The 18,555-nt window shown below is 43.5% G+C and overlaps 1 protein-coding gene across 3 annotated transcripts; it reads left to right on the plus strand.

Annotated features, from left to right (window-relative positions):
- The first annotated feature begins 158 nt into the window (after positions 1–158).
- Positions 159–13,970, plus strand: fech (ferrochelatase). Of its 3 annotated transcripts, XM_076283507.1 has the most exons (11): positions 159–326; positions 1,479–1,587; positions 2,244–2,363; positions 2,823–2,971; positions 6,258–6,392; positions 6,609–6,715; positions 7,413–7,511; positions 7,682–7,789; positions 8,163–8,327; positions 10,022–10,081; positions 12,552–13,970. In XM_076283507.1, the coding sequence occupies exons 1-11, from the start codon at positions 290–292 to the stop codon at positions 12,684–12,686; spliced, it is 1,224 nt and encodes a 407-aa protein (XP_076139622.1). In that variant the 5' UTR covers positions 159–289; the 3' UTR covers positions 12,687–13,970. The 3 variants fall into 3 exon arrangements, with proteins under 3 accessions (XP_076139622.1, XP_076139624.1, XP_076139623.1); XM_076283509.1 differs by lacking the exons at positions 159–326; positions 1,479–1,587 and adding an exon at positions 1,639–1,967; XM_076283508.1 differs by lacking the exons at positions 159–326; positions 1,479–1,587 and adding an exon at positions 2,008–2,029.
- The last annotated feature ends 4,585 nt before the right edge of the window (positions 13,971–18,555 follow it).

Here is an 18,555-nt window from a genome sequence, read left to right on the forward strand (position 1 = left end):
AAATACAAAACTTGTTTTTTTTATTATTATTATTATTATTTTGTCTCGCTTTCTAACTACATGAATCATGAGGACAAACCATCACAGTAAAAGAAAAAAAAGGCGGGGTTTCCATGTTGTGCACATACGTCAGCAGCCTACGTTATATCAACGTGGTGGTAGCCTCTGTCATTCATGGCAAAGACATCTCGAGTCCGACGGAATTCGCACCAGCGCACATGATCTTGTGAGATATTGAGCATTACAATATTTTCATTTTGGAAGTGAGACGACTTTGTCAGCCTTCGAGATGGCAGCTTTGGGAGCTGTGAATCGACTTTTCTTATGTAAGTGGCAGCCAACAAGCTTTATCGCAGTAGTAACGTTAGCTAGCTAAGTTAAGAGCTAGTTCTGACGACAAGTAGCCTAAGTTATTGGACAACCGATATTTAGTATTTTATATTCGTATGAACAGGCACGAAGTGTTGTACGCTCTTTCTTCTGTGTAACGTTATTCAGCTGGCGAAGTCCTATTGACATTAGTAAGATCACATAGCTCTAGTGTCTGAGAAGCTAACCAACTGGCTGTAATCTTACATTGACATCTTCACCCAGAATCTCACTAGCTTCTAGCTGTTGTAAGTTTTTCTTCCAGTAACCCCACGTTAAATTGAATCAACATCTTCCTTCCGTCATTGATGTTAACCCCACATAACAATGCATCCCGTTTTGTTAACGTTATTCCCAGTTTATGGGTAAATTAACCTGAAGGTTACAGTGCTAGCAGAGATTTTAGCAAACGTCAACGTTACATTAAGTACTATTAAATGCTGTATGTTGGTGCAGTGATTTGGCACGTCTAATAATTTGCTTGTTCAATATTAATGCTGCAGGAAGGCTCACTTAATACATTCTAAAAGATAAATTACCCTGTCAGAGCATGTGTAACGCACCTCAACGATGCCAGTAAGTTAGCATTCGGAATCATTGCCCTGATGACTAGCTAATGCTATAAATGACAAGTTGGGAGGCATGTTACTTACGTTAGCTGTGTGCGGTTTGGCCTTGAACAGCGTCAGTCACTAATGTATAATTATCAGGCTATCATTCTAATCCCTCAGTTATTTTAAGTGTGTACGTTTTTATTGGTAAATAATTGAAGTAAAAAGTCAAGTTACACAACACATGCTTCAAAACTTGTGTAACAGTGGTGGCGCCGCTTAGCGTACATACTCAGTCATTGCAGTGTTACACAAGCACATGAAACGCCATGGCATGCCAATGCATAAATATATCCTACTTTGAGGAATTAACATCCTGATGAGCTTTGTAGAAACTAATGTAATAGTGTTACATTTATGTGTAACCTAAATTATATGACTACTTGGTTGAATGCCTAAATATTAAATCCTGAAATATTCGTTCATGTGTTTGCCTGAAGACTGTCCTTTGTATGTGTGTGTTTCATATGTCTTTCTCTGTCTACCTGTCTCTCATAGTTGCCAAGTCCAGCAGCAGCAATGTAAGCTTGTGTGTAAGTAGATGGCAGTCGACGGCAGCTGCAGCAGCCTTTGCTCGGCAGCACACCCCAGACGTACAGGAGAACAGGTAGGATGAGCATTAAGGCTGTGCCTCACTCCTCCTCAAACACAAACTTCCCTTTAGTCATTCTACCAGATAGAAACAAGGAAGTCACTGAAAATATTCTTGTCAGTCGTATGCCCATAGGTTGGATTAGTTTCTTTTCTGTGCCTTTGGGTGTCTTTTTGTAACTTGTGGAACAGTCAGTTAATATGTGTTCTAAGGAACAGAGCTAATGTATCTCAGCTAGTGTGTAGTTTCTGAAAATATTATGAGATGGTGGCTTGCCTCCAAGTGCATTTCAAAGTTCTGTTTTAGACCAGTGGTAAGGGTTAACAGTGTTAAGACACGGCATCGGAAGCTCTGTCCTTGGGTGACCTACCCAGAAGCAGTTTTCTACAGAATGGGTTGGTAGTCCTGGATACATGCCTTGATTAATTGATATGTGCTCATCAACAGAAAGACAACAGTGAGATATCAAACTATTCAAATTCTTTTGTACACAGATGCTAAGACCAATTGTGTAGTCCTTGAGGAGGAAGTACACTTTTAGCATGACGTCTATATATACCGGTACACCCTAATATTGAAACAGGATGCTTATTGATATCATTCATATCACAAACCAGACAGATACCTGTGGTTTTCTACATATTTAATGCATAATGTTCTGCTTGTACCAGGAAACCGAAGACTGGAATTCTCATGATGAACATGGGTGGGCCAGAAAAGCTTGATGATGTCCATGACTTCCTCTTACGACTCTTCTCAGACCGGGACCTCATGCAGCTTCCCGTGCAAGAGTAATTTTCCAAACATCTGTGCAGACACTTAAGATAGTGATGAAAGGAAAAAGATTAATCGAGATTACATTGTTAGCTCAGCCTTTGCACAGTACTTCCTCATACATTGTGCTTAGTCATTTTCACATGCATAACCAGGCACAAAATGGCCGTCGTTGCTTATGTTATACAACACTTGTACAGTCAAAGTTGCGGTCAGATTAAATGTTGACCTAATTTGTATTGTGTTCCAGTTCTAGCATATACTAATAATCTCTTTGTGGGTACATATGCCTACTTGTACTTACCTCTACAAACATACTTTTGTGGACAATATGTATTTTCTACAGGAATTCATAAAAATTACACATATATGGTTAACTTCATTTTTTTTAAGCACTTAAGAGAGGGTGAGGTGTTCTCCTAGTTCCCATGTAAAGACAACGGCTCTTTTAACCTTATCTCCCTCTCCCCACACAGCACACTCGGGCCCTTTATCGCTAAGCGCCGCACCCCAAAGATCCAGGAGCAGTACAGTCGGATCGGGGGTGGCTCCCCTATTAAGCGGTGGACCACCTTGCAGGGCGAGGGCATGATCAAGCTGCTAGATGAGATGTGTCCAGACACAGGTGAGAGTGTCCACAGGGCCTGGTGATGTACAGTGCAACCGGAAAGTTTTCAGACCCTTTCAAGTTTTCCACATTTTGTTATGTTTCAGGCTTATCTTGAAATGGATTCAGTTCATTGCAAAACCCGAATTGAATCCATTTCAAGATGAGTCTGAAATATAACAAAGTGTGGAAAACTTGAAAGGGTCTGAATACCTTCTGGTTGCACTGTACGTCTGAACCACCAAGAGCAAATAAATCAGGAACTGATGTGGTTGTGATCTTTCCAAGTGGTGCTATGGATCTTATGGCCATGTTTCCACAGCACCAGAAACATATCAGCCATTATTAGTAATTTAGGTTTGTACAGGTTACTGTTTGGGTGAAAAACAACAGGCAGAAACAGCAGGAGCTATGATTACTTTTCTGCATGGTCGAATAAGAGCCCCAAACTGAAACTGGGTGATCAATGTGGTGACACAGAGCTGGTCCAGTTCAGATGTTCTTCATAGTCGGCAGCATGGTTGAGGGAGAGGGCTCCTGGTGTGTTGTATTAAGAAGACCATAGGCTCCCTCGCTGCCCCTGGGTCTGGGAGGGCAGCTGATATGCAGCTGGCCGGTTGGGCGTGTGGTGTGCGAGTGGGTGATAAGATGCTGCTGAGCCACTTCACACCCTCTCCTCTCCAGTCCTCAGAGATAAATCCACCAGAGGCCTGCGGATGTGTGGAGATCTTACTGCATCTCAAATAGCACTTTGTTAAACCCCAGGCAAGAGGTTTCTGTCCCCAGTGAGTAGAGGTGACCCTTCATAACAAGGGTTTTGAGACCTAATTAAGTGCTGAGAGTGGTAGAATGCGGTCAGGCTTCATGATAACAAGTGCCCTGACCTGATGTAACCAGAATTTATACATTGACATTAGCTTGTGCTTATGTGTGTAGCATTACAGGACAGCAGAAATGCAGAGGAATCAGCCATGATGGAAATTATGTAAATGGGAGTTACGGGTAGGGTGTGTATGGGTGTGTGTGGGTTTACAATTAAGTTGGTTAAACAGTGTTTTCACATACATACAGCGGGGAAAATAAGTATTGAACACGTCAACATTTTCAAGTATACTTCCAGTGAGGCTATTCGCATGAAATTTTCACCAGACATTAGTATTAACTTGGGTGATTCACGCATATTAAAAAATCCAAACATTAATGTCCATAAGTAGAGTTATGAGTAAAAAAGTGGAATGGCACAGGGAAAAAAAGTATTGAACATGTTAAGAAAAAGCAGTACACAAAGGCAAGGAACAAGCTAGAATCTATAAGTAGTTATTCTACTGCTTGATTCAGTTTCCCATTGTGAAGGTTCTTTAGAACGTGCAATTAAAAGTCGGTTATTTGCACGGCTATGAAGTAGTTCCATTTTTTTGACCTACTTACATATTTTGTCTCAATTCCCCTGAGTTCTTTAGAACGTTCAGGGAAAATTACTGTTAATTTGAAACATTGTAACAAGGAAAAACAGCAAAGAAACACCGCTGCCCTGAATATGTCTGATTACGGCCTACCAGAAATTACTTTCAATGAACACCTGCTGCCGCGCATCGGTGAGGCTGTTGGACTTAAGAAGCGCTTCACCAACTACTCTTTGTGCGCTACCGCCGTTCAGCTGCTGTCCGAGGCTGGACTGGAGAGCCGGCAGATCAAACTTAATTCAGCAAAAATCTTAAAACTTAAACTTAAAACTAAAAATCAAAAATAAACGCACTACGAGGTTGTACGACCACTCCACTGCGCGTCGTGGACGCATTACAACCTCAAACGTGCGTTTATTTTCGGATAATCTAATGGAGTGTCCTCCATTATCCCTTACTTCGAGAGTAATTATCCCTCCTATCTGTGCAAATTAATATAAGCTGGGTTTGTACATACATGTATTGATGGGCTATAAAAAGGTTTTTCGTTACCAAGGTGTCACACAAGAAACATTTTATGATGGGTGAAAGCAAAGAGCTCTCCCAAGACCTTTGCAACCTTATTGTGGCAAAACATATCAATGGAACTGGTTACAGATGCATTTCAAAACTTCAGAATCATCCAGTAAGCAGCATTGGAGCCGTTATCTGCACGTGGAAGAACACCACTGTATCACCAACCCGCCATGCACAGGCTCTCCTCGCAAGATTTCTGACCAGGAAGTCAGAAGAGTAGCCCAAGAGCCAGGGACCCCTCGGAGAAAGCTACAGAAAGACATGTAGGCAGCAGGGACAATTGTTACAGAGAAAATCATAGGTGATGCACTCCACCGCCATGGCCTCTATGCACACTCACCCCACATGAGACTCTTACTGAAAAAGAAAAACATGTTGAAGCTCATTGAAAGTTTACTACACAACATTTGGACAAGCCTATGAAATACTGATAGAATGTATTCTGGTCGGGTGAGACCAAAATTGAACTTTTTGGATGTCATACTACACACCATATTTGGAGGAGAAATGGCACTGTGCGTCACCATAAAAATACCCAAACAACATTGAGGTTTGGAAGTAGAGGCATCATGGTGTGGGGTTGTTTTTCATCTCATGATGCTAGCAGACTTCATACAGTTGAGGGAATGATGAATGGAGTCATTTTATTCCGGGAGAATCTTTCCATCCACCAGGATGATGAGGATGAGACGTGGTTAGACCTTCCAACAGGACAATGATTCAAAGAATTCAGCAAAGTAAACTCTTAATTGGTTTCAGAGAAAGGAAATCAAGGCCCTGACCTTGGATCCAATTGAACAGTTTTGGAAGTTAACTAAAGATCAGGATTCACAAGAGGGACCCCTGGAATCTTCAATATTAAAAGACTATCTGTTTAAAAGAATGGGCCAAAATCACACCTGATTACTGCGACTGATTAGTTTTGTCATACAGGAAATGCCTTGAAGCTGCAATTACAAATAAAGGCTTTTCCACAAAGTATTTGAGAAATGTCAGTAGGCGTGTTCAATACTTTTTTCCTCTTTCATTCCACTTTATTACACAACTCTACCTATGGACATTAATGTTTAGATTTTTTTATATAGGTGGATTATCTGAGTTAATACTAATGTCTGGTAAATATTTCATGCAAATAGCCTCATTGGAAGTATACTTACTAAAAAAAAAAAGGTTGACGTGTTCAATACTTATTTTCCCCGCTGTATGTTACTTTACAGACCTGTCAGGCTGCATTTCTAGCATATATGTGTCTAAGTGACTATGTGTATAGTGTGTGGATGTCCTAGTCCTCATCTGCCGTCTGCTCTCTGTGGTCCCATCTTCAGCACCACACAAGTTCTACATTGGCTTTCGCTACGTGCACCCGCTCACAGAAGAGGCCATCGAAGAGATGGAGAGAGATGGGGTGGAGAGAGCAGTGGCCTTCACCCAGTACCCCCAATACAGCTGCTCTACCACAGGTACACACACATACGCACGCACACACACACACACACGCGCGCGCGCATACACACACGCAAACACACACACACACACACACACACACACACATTCCTGCCTGCACCACTGAATCACAGAAACCTATGCCTACCTGTGTCTCACATGGTTGTTCAGTACTGGTGGTAGTGTGTTTATCTTGAGGCCTAACTCTGTCAATCTCCCCCTCTCCACAACAGGAAGCAGTTTGAATGCTATCTATCGTTACTATAGCGACAAGAAGGACCGACCCAAGATGCGTTGGAGTGTTATTGACCGGTGGCCCACACATCCTCTGCTGGTTGAGGTAGGCACACACATCTGCGTTTGTCACTCCAACGGTTATGACGCTGGCCCGTCGTGACATGGAAAAGGACGTTTGTTTGTTTGACCATTTGGTTCTACTCTACTGAACATGGAGTGCTCAAAGCACTTAATAGTCCTATTGCAGGGAGTTACTATAGAAACTGACCACTTAGTGACCGGTAAATACCTGTTGCTGGCAGGGACTTGGTAATCACAGTAGACAGCGGACTTAGAGATTGTATGTCTAGGATAGGACCTCTTTCTTCAGCTCCTCTGAAGAAGATAACTTCACTGTGGAATCCTCACTTTTCAAGTGTCAGATACCAAACTAGATTGTGATGAATAATACCGTATGTGCCTTGTTAACTGACCAGTGCATAATAGTAATTATTTTGTATGTTCTGTAAGAACTGGCCAGTTCTACAATCTCACCGGTGCTCATTGCGACTGTTGAGCTGTAGAGCTGTTGAAGAACAAGGTGCCCTCTGTGGCTGTTCCAGGTGGGGGGGGCTGGAGACATTGTTGGCCTGCATATAACAGTGTGCTGGCACCAGGGTCTGCGTTTGCTGCCAATGTGCCCAAGGCAGAATAAATGAATAAATATGTACTAATGAATACAAATGTTTCTGTCTTTTTTAAAACAATTATTATTATTATTTTATTTTTTTTGTCTTCTCTGTTTTTCTGTGTGGGTCCAGTGCTTTGCCCAGCACATACTGAATGAGCTGGAGAAGTTTCCCGCAGAGAAGAGGGATGATGTGGTCATCCTGTTCTCGGCCCACTCGCTGCCCATGTCTGTGAGTTTGACTCCCTTCTCATATCTCACACATCACTCACCAGCCACTCCCGCGTTAGAAACAAACACCCTCAACACAATGCCCAAATTAATGTGATAAATGACCTGTGTGTGTGTGTGTGTGCAGGAGGGTCATTGTAGGCACTGTGCTGACCGTGTGCTTGGCTTCAGGTGGTGAACCGAGGTGACCCATACCCTCAGGAGGTGGGTGCCACTGTGCAGAGGGTCATGGAGAGGTTAGAACACTGCAATCCCTACCGACTTGTCTGGCAATCAAAGGTAAGTGCACAGGCGCAAGATGGCTGCTTTTCAGACATCCGCTGTTACATCTCATCATCTGGGTGCACTATTGTTAAGTCTCTCGGCTTCATTTTAAGAATAGCAATAATGAAGATAATGGCACTGATCTGTGGGAATTCACAGTTGTGTGAGTTATTGCAGTCAGGCTATGAATGAACCCACAGTGACCTCTTGTGGAAGTCAGTTGAAGTTGCAGTTGCACAAAGGTTGCTAGGTGCCTATCTGGCCAAGCAGAATTGCTGAGCTATTTGGAGCCTTCTAAGCCTCTGGGATGAACCCACGGCTCTAGAGTGTTCAGCTGTTGGCATCTCTCTCACTGGCAGGCTTTCTTTGTGCGCGTGTGCTACTGTAGGTGGGCCCTATGCCCTGGCTGGGCCCTCAGACAGATGAGGTGATCAAGGGCCTGTCCCAGCGCGGCAAGAAGAACCTGCTGCTGGTGCCCATCGCCTTCACCAGTGACCACATCGAGACCCTCCACGAGCTGGACATCGAGTACTCCCAGGTGCTTGGGGAGGAGGTCAGTATTGACACAGACAATATGAGGAATGAGCTGGCGATGGGTGTTATTTGACTGAATAGACATAACTGTTGTTGGGTCAAGTCTCCGCATTAGATTGTTCCAATAACATATGTGTGTTAAATAGAGTGAGTGACTAAAAGCTCTCTTTACCCTTACAAAAAAAAAGTTTATTACTTTGAAAGCCAAAGAAGTACAGAGTGTGCAGTACAGAGGGGAATTATGTGTGTTGTGATACAGGTGTGTGTGTGTGTGTGTGGTGTGTGTGTGTGTGTGTGTGTGGAAAGGGGGGCTATCTGAAGGCTCCTGTCAGACTAGCCCTAACTGGGGCCCACCTCTAGATACATAGCACCCCACAAACCACAGATCCATTCCAGTGGTGCCAAACTCACACTGGCTCTCGGTGCCCATCGATCCCTGCTGCTGGGACACCTGAGAAGCCAGCGCTAGCGCCTCCAGTTCTCCCACTGTCTGGAGGCAGCAGTGGCTGCCCACTGAGGGGGATATCAGGTTCAAAGGCCAGAGTGGCAGTGTTGGTGCCATGCCCTCTTAAAGCAACACCAAAGAGTTTTTTGTACCTTAAAATAATGTTTCCAAAATCGTTTCAGTGGTTCATCAACTCATAACAGGGTGAAAGGCACTTTATGCATTTGCTTCGCAGCCCTCTATCGACTATAACCGCACTATGTAAGTTTGCCGGATCGGGTAGCGGATCTGTAGTTCGATGGAATGAGACATAAGAAACTAAAATTTGACTTGCATCTGATGTCGCAATACATCATACTTTCATAAAATCATGCAACATGTTCTACCTTGTCTGTGGACATTGTTATTTGCAAAGCCGGTGCTGGATAAACAAATAGTGTGCGTGTGACAGAGGAAAAGTTCTTTGGTGCCATGCCCTCTTAAGATGTGTTCTCATAGTGGCAGTGTTGGTGCCATGCCCTCTTAAGATGTATTCCCATAGTGGCAGCGGTTAATATTGATGAAAATGACTAAAAGGTGTGTGTCTCTGAGCCTATTTTCCATACCAAATCATCGCACAGGTCTAGTCATGGATCTACATTTTGTACATTTTGTGTTTTTGTTTTGTTTTTTTCAAATGAAACTGCAAAGTTTTAACTTCCACCCAAATATTTTTTTGGTTAAAAAAAGTTGGTGGTTGAAAACACCATCATTTTTGTTGATCTGAAGCCATGTATATTTGTATAAGTCACCAGTGCCTCTCATCATGTAGGATTAAAATGTTTTGTACATCCAGCATAAGTTCATTTGAACTGTCCAGTTCTACTTTATTTCATAGCTATATGAATTCAGCGAAACCGATGAAATGGAGATTCAGTGGCCCATCTGTAGAATGTCATGTACACACATGTTATGCATATCGGCTGAACCCGTATTGATTTGAGATGTAGAAGATGGACTCCAACACTCCTACTATTAGCTGAATAGCTTGGAGTCTTGCTGTTACATTAGTAAACCAGTCAATTTTAACTGATTTTCTTTGTTTTTAATACAAATCCATGAAATTAACTTTAAGGCTGGAATTACTCAATAGAAAACTTTCTCAGACTGAGCACATGCTTCGACTGTTTCTGTATGTGTGTGTAAATATTCATGTATAGGAGATTGAGGGCGAGAGAGATGCACTGGTGCTTATTGATTGGCCTCTCTCTTTTGTTTGTGACTGTCAGTGTGGGGCGGAGAATATCCGGAGAGCAGAATCTCTGAACGGAAACCCTCTCTTCTTCAAGGTGAGCCTCCATAAGCACTGCTGAACACACACACACACACACACACACACACACACACACACACACAAACACAAAATCCCACTGCTGAACATATACACACACACAATCCCCTAATATTGAAGCTGTTCTAATGATAAAGTGGGATAAGAGACCAACTGAGTTACTTCACCTACAAATCTGCAAAGATATCTTGGGTGTACATAGAACATCATCCAACATGGCCTGCCGAGCTGGGTTGGGAAGTTCTCTTTACTTATTGATATAGACAAAAGAGCCTCTAAATTTTGGTTACACCTGGCAAAAAGCAATGCTGACAATTACCACCATAAGGCTTTTAAGCACACGTCTCAGAAGTGTGACCCCTTATTCCAAATTGCAAACTGAAATAAGATAAACAACCTTAGTCACATGACAAAATCTATATTAAAAGAAATGAACACCACAAATCAGATGCATTACACTAAATTCTGGAAGGAAGAAATAAAAAGTAATGACAAACTAGAGATATACAGAACCCTGAACAGAAATTACAGCATAGCACCATATCAACCATAGCAACATCAAAGACAGAAAAAAAAGAACAGCACTGACAAAATACAGAATCAGTGACCATAGCCTACACATTGAAACAGGCAGATATAAACAAACATGGGGGCCTAGACATATGAGGAACTGTAGTTTCTGCATAAATGAAGTAGAAAAAAGGGAACATTTACTTCTTAATTGTATTAAATATGCACCTATAAGGGAAACATTTTTTGATAAATTCAAAAAACATAAAGAATTTAAAAATGTATCTCCACAAATGAAAACATACATACTATTGGGAGAGGAAACAAACATCTCTAGCTGCAGATTATATTTTGACCTGCCATAAAATGAGAGAAAAGAAAAAGAGAAAAGATGTGACTTGTGTACATGAAAATACTTTGTTGGATAATTAAGCTATTTAACTTAAATTAATTTAGATGTATCTGTAAAGGCCCATTCACACCAAGAACGATAACGATAGCTATAAATAGATATCGTTCTCGTTAATACGAATGACGACGTTCACACAAACTATAAAGATAACGACATGAAGAACGATATCGTTGGGGATCACTTTCAGAGCGATTTTCACAACGATAAAATGCTAATAGCCAATCAGAACCCCTTGAATTTTAACCGTCACATTCATTAACACAAGGAGAGACTTTGTTTATCGTTGTTCAGTGTGAACGCTTTTATCGTTAACGTTATGGTTATAGTTATGGTTATCGTTCTTGCTGTGAATAGGCCTTAAGTGTAGACATATAATATAAGTTTGCATAAGTTTTAGTTTCTTTTTTTCTGTTTTCTTTTCTACAGTATAGCACTGATGAAGCTACTACTGTCCTTAGTAACATTACCTTTTATCCTTTTATTTGACCTGTTTTCTTTTCTACAGTATAGCACTGATGAAGCTACTACTGTCCTCTTAGTAACATTACCTTTTATCCTTTTATTTGACCTGTTTTCTTTTCTACAGTATAGCACTGATGAAGCTACTACTGTCCTCTTAGTAACATTACCTTTTATCCTTTTATTTGACCTGTTTTCCCCGTTCAGTATTATTGAATATTTATCTTTATAACAAAATTAATGTAAAGTGGATCATTAACATGTTATACTTGTAGCTTTGGCAACAATGACTTTATTCATTCATGCCAATAAAGCACCATTTGATTTGATTTGATTTGATTTGATTTGATTTTGATAAACCTGATGATAGTGGACTGCAGAGGGGGAGCAGGGGTCAGTGTGTCAGCCAACCCCCAATGAGAGAACAGTTAGTGACCCCTACTGGCCATGTCTTAGTATGGATGAATACTGCTCTCTCTCTCTCTCTCTCTCTCTCTCTCTCTCTCTCTCTCTCTGTGTAATTTGCTGAAGTGCAGCAGGCAGTGTTGTTCATACGTGGCCAGTGTAAAGCCTGGGGGAGGCAGCAGGTCAATAAGGCGTGAGTCCCCTCTGCTGATGCAGGGGCTGCTGCTGGAACGCGTGGCAGCCATTAGAGGAGGCCAGGGGCGGCACGGGGGCTTTATTAAAGAGCAGCCAAATCAGTCTGAGCGCGAGCTGTCAGCCAATCCTGCCCACTGTACCCCACTCACACACACACACACACACACACACACACACACACACACACACACACACACACACACACACTGTGCGCGTGCCCCCTGCTCACTGGGTCAATTACTGCTGCAGCCGCTGCATATATAACAACACCATCATGCAACACACAGCAGGAGGAGACTCTGTTGTTCAGCATCATGGTACACTGAGCTGTAGTGCCACTGAGTAAGAAGCGCAGAGGATGAAGACTTCTTTATGAGATGGGAAGACGGAAAGTAGTGTGGAATGGAAGTGTAGTTCATTACAGCCAGTTAAGTCTCAGTGTGTCATATTTCTCGGTGACTCATTCTCTGTCTATCCCTGTTGGCAGGCTCTCGCTGACCTGGTCCAGGCGCATCTGAAGTCGGACCAGCCCTGCTCCCGCCAGCTCACTCTCCGCTGCCCCATGTGTGTGAACCCCACCTGTGGGAAAACCAAGGCCTTCTTCGCCAATCAGAAGCACTGACCTCTGACCTTCTCACTACACCCAACCCCCCCTTCTCCCTCCTCGTGAGCTGTCAAATCGTGAAGAGGAGTAGCTCAGTACCACTACTAAACGCAACAAAAAGCCAGAGGAGATCTCAGCTACAGAGAGCCCAGCATCGCACAAATAGACTTGTCGTTTTTTGTTTTTTTTTGCTGTGTTTCACCCCTTGCTCACATTCCACGCAATCTCCAAACTCCCCCTTGTGTCCAGGCTGCTGGAGGATGAGAAGCCACAGGGATTCCCTGTAAAAACTCTGAGACTCTACATGCCCTCCCAACCTGAGCCACCAGCGTTTGCTCTGGATGAGGAGCAGTCGGGGCACAGTCGCCTGTTGGCCGCTTGTCTCTGCTGGAATGGGCCGGCTGTGACGCCTCCTCTCCTCAATTTCCATCGCCTCTCAGCCGTCCACCCCTCACCACCCCTCACCACACCTGCTCCTCATCCTCCTCTTCCTCCTCCTCTTCCTCCTCCTCCTCCTCCTTTCTAGCTCTTCTCAGCCTCACACGAGAGGTCGAGTGGAGGAGAGCATCGTCTCTCGAGCCGTTACGCTAAAAATACCTTGACCTGCTGTGGTGAAGCATCCGTTTCCTATAGACACACACACACACACACACACACACACACACACACACACACACACACACACACACTCTCCGCTTGCACCCATTCTCTTGTTACCAGCTCAACTAGCTGCTGCAGAACCGCACCATGTCTCCGTGTCCTCGTAGTCCCCCTCATGCAGCGCAGCGCAGCATGAGGTCCAGAAGAGCCCTGCGTCTCTGCGTACCGTGCCTTCCTGCTCCCCCACTCAGACCCCCTGGATCCAGCCTGATCTTTCCACAAAGCTCACAAAGCTAGCAGCTACAAACAACAGACAAAAGCAATATCTGCGCTCAGTGTGTTCATTCATACCACCTGCTGTACTGCCAGGCTGGTGAAGGAGACTATGCTTTTATTTATCCATTGTGTAATAATAGGTTCCTTGAGTGTCTACTTCTATTCATGTACAAGCTGTTTATAGTGGCCATAATAGAACATATTATGTTTTTGTTTTTTTTTAAATATAATGTATTAGTCTTTATGATTTATTTATTTTGTTCCGGGTAAAATCGTGTGGAAAGGGGATTTCTTTTGTATTAGTTCTTGCCTCTAGATACCTCTGCTGGACTCAGATCACCCAGTCTTCCGCCAAAATGGAATGAGAAAAAACGAACCCACTCATCATCTCATCAAATATCGCCATCACATTTTCATCCTCCTCCTCCTCCTAGGGTCCATCATCATCATCATCATCATCATCATCCTCCTCCTCCTCCTCATAGGGTCCATCATCATAATCATCATCCTCCTCCTCCTCATAGGGTCCATCATCATAATCATCATCATCATCCTCCTCCTCCTCATAGGGTCTATCATCATCATCATCCTCCTCCTCCTCATAGGGTCTATCATCATCATCATCCTCCTCCTCCTCATAGGGTCTATCATCATCCTCCTCCTCCTCATAGGGTCTATCATCATCCTCCTCCTCCTCATAGGGTCTATCATCATCCTCCTCCTCCTCATAGGGTCTATCATCATCATCATCCTCCTCCTCCTCATAGGGTCCATCATCATCATCATCATCCTCCTCCTCCTCATAGGGTCTATCATCATCATCCTCCTCCTCCTCATAGGGTCCATCATCATCATCATCCTCCTCCTCCTCCTCATAGGGTCCATCATCATCATCATCATCCTCCTCCTCCTCATAGGGTCTATCATCATCATCATCCTCCTCCTCCTCATAGGGTCTATCATCATCATCCTCCTCCTCCTCATAGGGTCTATCATCATCATCCTCCTCCTCCTCATAGGGTCTATCATCATCATCCTCCTCCTCCTCATAGGGTCCATCATCATCATCATCCGTCGTCCTTCGTCGCTCTTTCTTTTCTTCTTTCTTCCCCTCCTCTCTTCTCATCCTCCCTCCTCTCTTCTCATCCTCCCTCCTCTCTTCTCATCCTCCCCCTTGGCGGCTTCCCATGGTCACCAGGGCTCTGTTGATTAAGCTGAGAGAAATTGGTTGTCCTGGACCCAATAACCCCTTTGAGCTCTGAGCGTGTGTGTGCGTGTGTGTGCGTGTGTGTGTGTGTACACGTGTGTGTGTGTATGTACGTGTGTGTGTGTGTGTGTGTGTGTGTATGTACGTGTGTGTGTGTACGTTGGTTGCTGGCTGTGCTGGGAAGAATGAATGAGTGAGGGAAAGAGAGAGAGAGGGAGAGGGGGATCTGGCTCTGGGGTCTAGTGAGGGTCTCCTGGTAATTGAAAAGCTGGGGACGCTTGCTCCACGGAGCAGTGTGACCTCTAATTGAGAGCCGGGCGATTGATTTCTCCACCGTGAGAGAGAGAGAAGGCGTGCTGGGCAAGTGGAGGAGGGGAGACGGAAGGATAGCGAAGGGGGGGGGGGGAGGGGTACCAGAGGCCGAGCTCCACAGAAAGAGGAGAGAAAGAAAGATAAAGCATTCCATCAGAGGGGGGAAGCCAGGTTTGACCAGAGAGAGAGGTTTGGGGCAGACAGGAAAATGGAGGGAGCGAGAGAAATGGAGGGAGGGAGTGAGAGATGAAGGGCAAGAAGAGCAGGAACTGCAACACTGCAGTCCGCAGCAGAAAAGCCAGGCTGTGCATTATTGGTGGCGCTGAAATGATTGAGGGGCGATCTGCTTGTTTTCCTCTCAGCCTGCGGTAGCGGCCTGTAAGCAGGGCACTATGTAAATCTGATGATTGTGTCATCTTCTCTTGTGTGGTTGATTGATGTTGAATTGTAGTGTAGTGTTCACACTGAAATGAACTCTCCCGGAGCTGTACATCCAGGAAGAGCATGCATTTGAAATGACTGAATTGGAGAATGAAGTGGCAGCCAAGTCATAGCCGTAGCACTTCCTCTTCATTCGGCGACATGTCCTGCCCCCCACCCCACGCCTCAGTTTCATATTGACTGTTGGAATAGCAATCCGTTCAACCTGTGCTAACACTGGAACAAAATAAAGACAAAAAGGGAATACATAAGCTTCCGTAACACACGTGTGTCAACAGGGTCCAGCAGTTCACCTGGACTTCTGTTTGAGCCATGCAACAGCAACTTTTGCTATTAGCTCTGGGGCTGGAAACATTCAATCAATGCCTTTTAATATATCAACTGTTTGTCTGCCAATGCTAACGCTTCTTTATGAAGACTCTACTGGTCTTGTTTACAGTAGATTTGAAGTGCATTAAAAGAATCCAACACTGAATATGAGGCAAGGTTGTGGTTTGTGTGCTTACACTGAATGTTAATGATGTACATAGTTGATATGCATGTCAGTGCTGACAGAAATACATTTATTTTAAAAATTGTTTGTTCTTTTCTACTGTTGGCATTCCAACTTATTACATTGCATGAAGAAAGGGTTGTGTTCAGGGTAGGAATTTCATGGCGGCCACCTGCCCCTTGCGTTGGCCGTGAGGCCCCTTTGAAAATCAGAGGTTTACAGGCCACGGTGGCCTTGGTGCCCCCTTCTTTCAATATTCTGCTTTGCGTCCTACTAATAGCGATTTTTATTTAGCCTGTGGCCTGTCAAAATAATCTTAGCATTCACAGTGCAAATTAATTTAGTCTTTTTACGCAGTGGAGAAAGTGACAGTGCAAGAAAGAAAGTGCGTCCAAATTCACCATTCACTCTTCTCAGTTGAACTACTCGCGAAGTAGCCTATTCATCACACAGACATCACAAGTATCACATGAACGAGTTTTTTCTCAGTTTTTAAATGATGTTAGCCGATAATTGCTGTGTTGAACGGTTCGCGAGAAAAGTAAATAATATAATTAAATTTAATCATTCTACTGAAGGTTTTGCGTCCCATGATCTCCCTACCCATTCATCTCGGTGGAATTCTTCACGAACCCTTCTTTTAGCACGTGACAAACCATATATCAGAATAAACAGCAGACCTTACCGAACACAAAGCTGTAAAGCAGTCCCATGTACAGTTAGCCGTTCCAGAGTAATCCAGTTTTGAATTTGCAGTACATTTCGACATGCATGGGTGTCTCCAAATTTGGGCTTTAAGTTTTCAATGTGTTTAAATTGTTCCACATGATTTCATAACGGGCCAAATACAAAATAAATGTTACAAATATCGCCATATTACCAATTAGCTATTGGTAAATCAGAGGACAGCTGACTAAGAGTTTGTGAAAGTAGCCTTAATGATCACAAAATGCTAAGCATGCATCTAGGCTATTTGAGTTTCTTAAAGCTGAGCTGTGCTTAAATTGTTCAATACATGATTTCATAACAGGCCAAATATAAAATAAATGTTATAGCCTAGATATCTGTAAATATTAGATGATCAGATGATTTACAGTTCTATGTAATATGTCATGTTTCATGTTTTTGTAATGTTTCATACAGTGATGCAGGTCTACTGCAGTGAATAGGCTAAATACAACTTTGATCATTTTTATAGCCTACTACTGTATAGTTAACTTTGGCCTTGGTGCCCTGACATGTGGCCTTTGTGCCCCCCACCAAATATGCCCAACTGAAGGCCAAGTGGCCTTGCCCCCAGAATGGTGAAATTCCAAGCCTGGTTGTGTTTCAATGTCAAATCACTCTACTGCAAGGGCTACTTAATTTTAAAACATTCAGAAGTCAGGTTCTTCTGCACTGGAGTTTGTATTAAAGTAGAAGGGCAGGTGGCTGCAGTCCTTAAGCCAGTATGCTGTATAATCCTGTGCTTTTCCTCAATTTGCTGCATTTTATCAGAAAACTTTTTTTCAGAAATGGCCTTCGCTCACCCTAACACCCTAACCTACTCGAGGTTGGATGCGCTTTTTCAGGTGTGCGTGCCCTTTCAGGAAAAAGTCTTAAAGCGTTTGGTCCTGTCAAAGGAAGCCACAAAGCCCTGCTTTGATTGGCAGCCAGGGTTTGACTGAGGTGAGTGTGCAACTTGTGACAAAGACATATTTCTGAATGTCACGTCCTATCTCTGATCTGCCATCTTCCTATCAGGTAATGGAAAGCCAAATGGCATCGGATAAGGCCACTAATGCATGCCGGTGTCCTTGGCAACGGGGCCCAGGGAAGGAGCTCATGGCTCAGCTGAGGGAGGAGAGCAGGAGTGGAGTTTGACAGGAATCAGGCGACAGTAAGCCACTTAAGGAGCCTGAAAAGGTTGCTGCTTTCACCTGTCTGCGTGGTGGCAGCGGAGGAGCGAGGTGCAGGGGGAGGTGAGTGACCTGCTGAAGCTGTGGGGGGTGTTGGGAAGAGGGTTGGGACAAGACACTGAACACCTCCCCAGGCCACACACACACAGTCAGGGAACCCCCAATCTGGGGTTGTCAACCTTTTTGTTACAAGGCTGTGTTTCTTAGGCATGAGCATAGAGTCATCTCATCTTAGGCATGAGCATTTGAAGTCACCAGTGTTGATTGTTCATGGGAACACCTCAGTTGGCCTCTGGCTTTTGCCTTTCGTAATTCTGCTCGTCACGATTGCAATTTCCTTTTACTAAACAAATTTGGACCGCACATTATTAAACAAGGTATGTTATGAAACAAGATATGTCCAAACTTTGTGGATCATTCATCAGAAATGCTATTGCTCAGGTTTCAGGGTGTCTGGCTATATCACTCTTCCATTCTTCTAATTCCATTTCATGAAAGGAAAGACATTAATCAGACCTTGATGCAAAGTGATGAATCAAAGCTGTTTATTTGATATTAATAGCAGAATATACAGCACTACCATTTGATGATAGTGGGAATGAAAAGAATAAAGGTACAGATAGGGTCGAATCAAAATCATAACGTGGCCAAGACAGAAAA

The sequence above is a fragment of the Alosa pseudoharengus genome, unplaced genomic scaffold (genome assembly GCF_046254945.1).
Source record: "Alosa pseudoharengus isolate Yale_2024_CS ecotype anadromous, Long Island Sound unplaced genomic scaffold, YU_APseudo_1.1 YU_APseudo_1.1_scf_14, whole genome shotgun sequence".
Lineage (NCBI taxonomy): Eukaryota > Metazoa > Chordata > Actinopteri > Clupeiformes > Clupeidae > Alosa > Alosa pseudoharengus.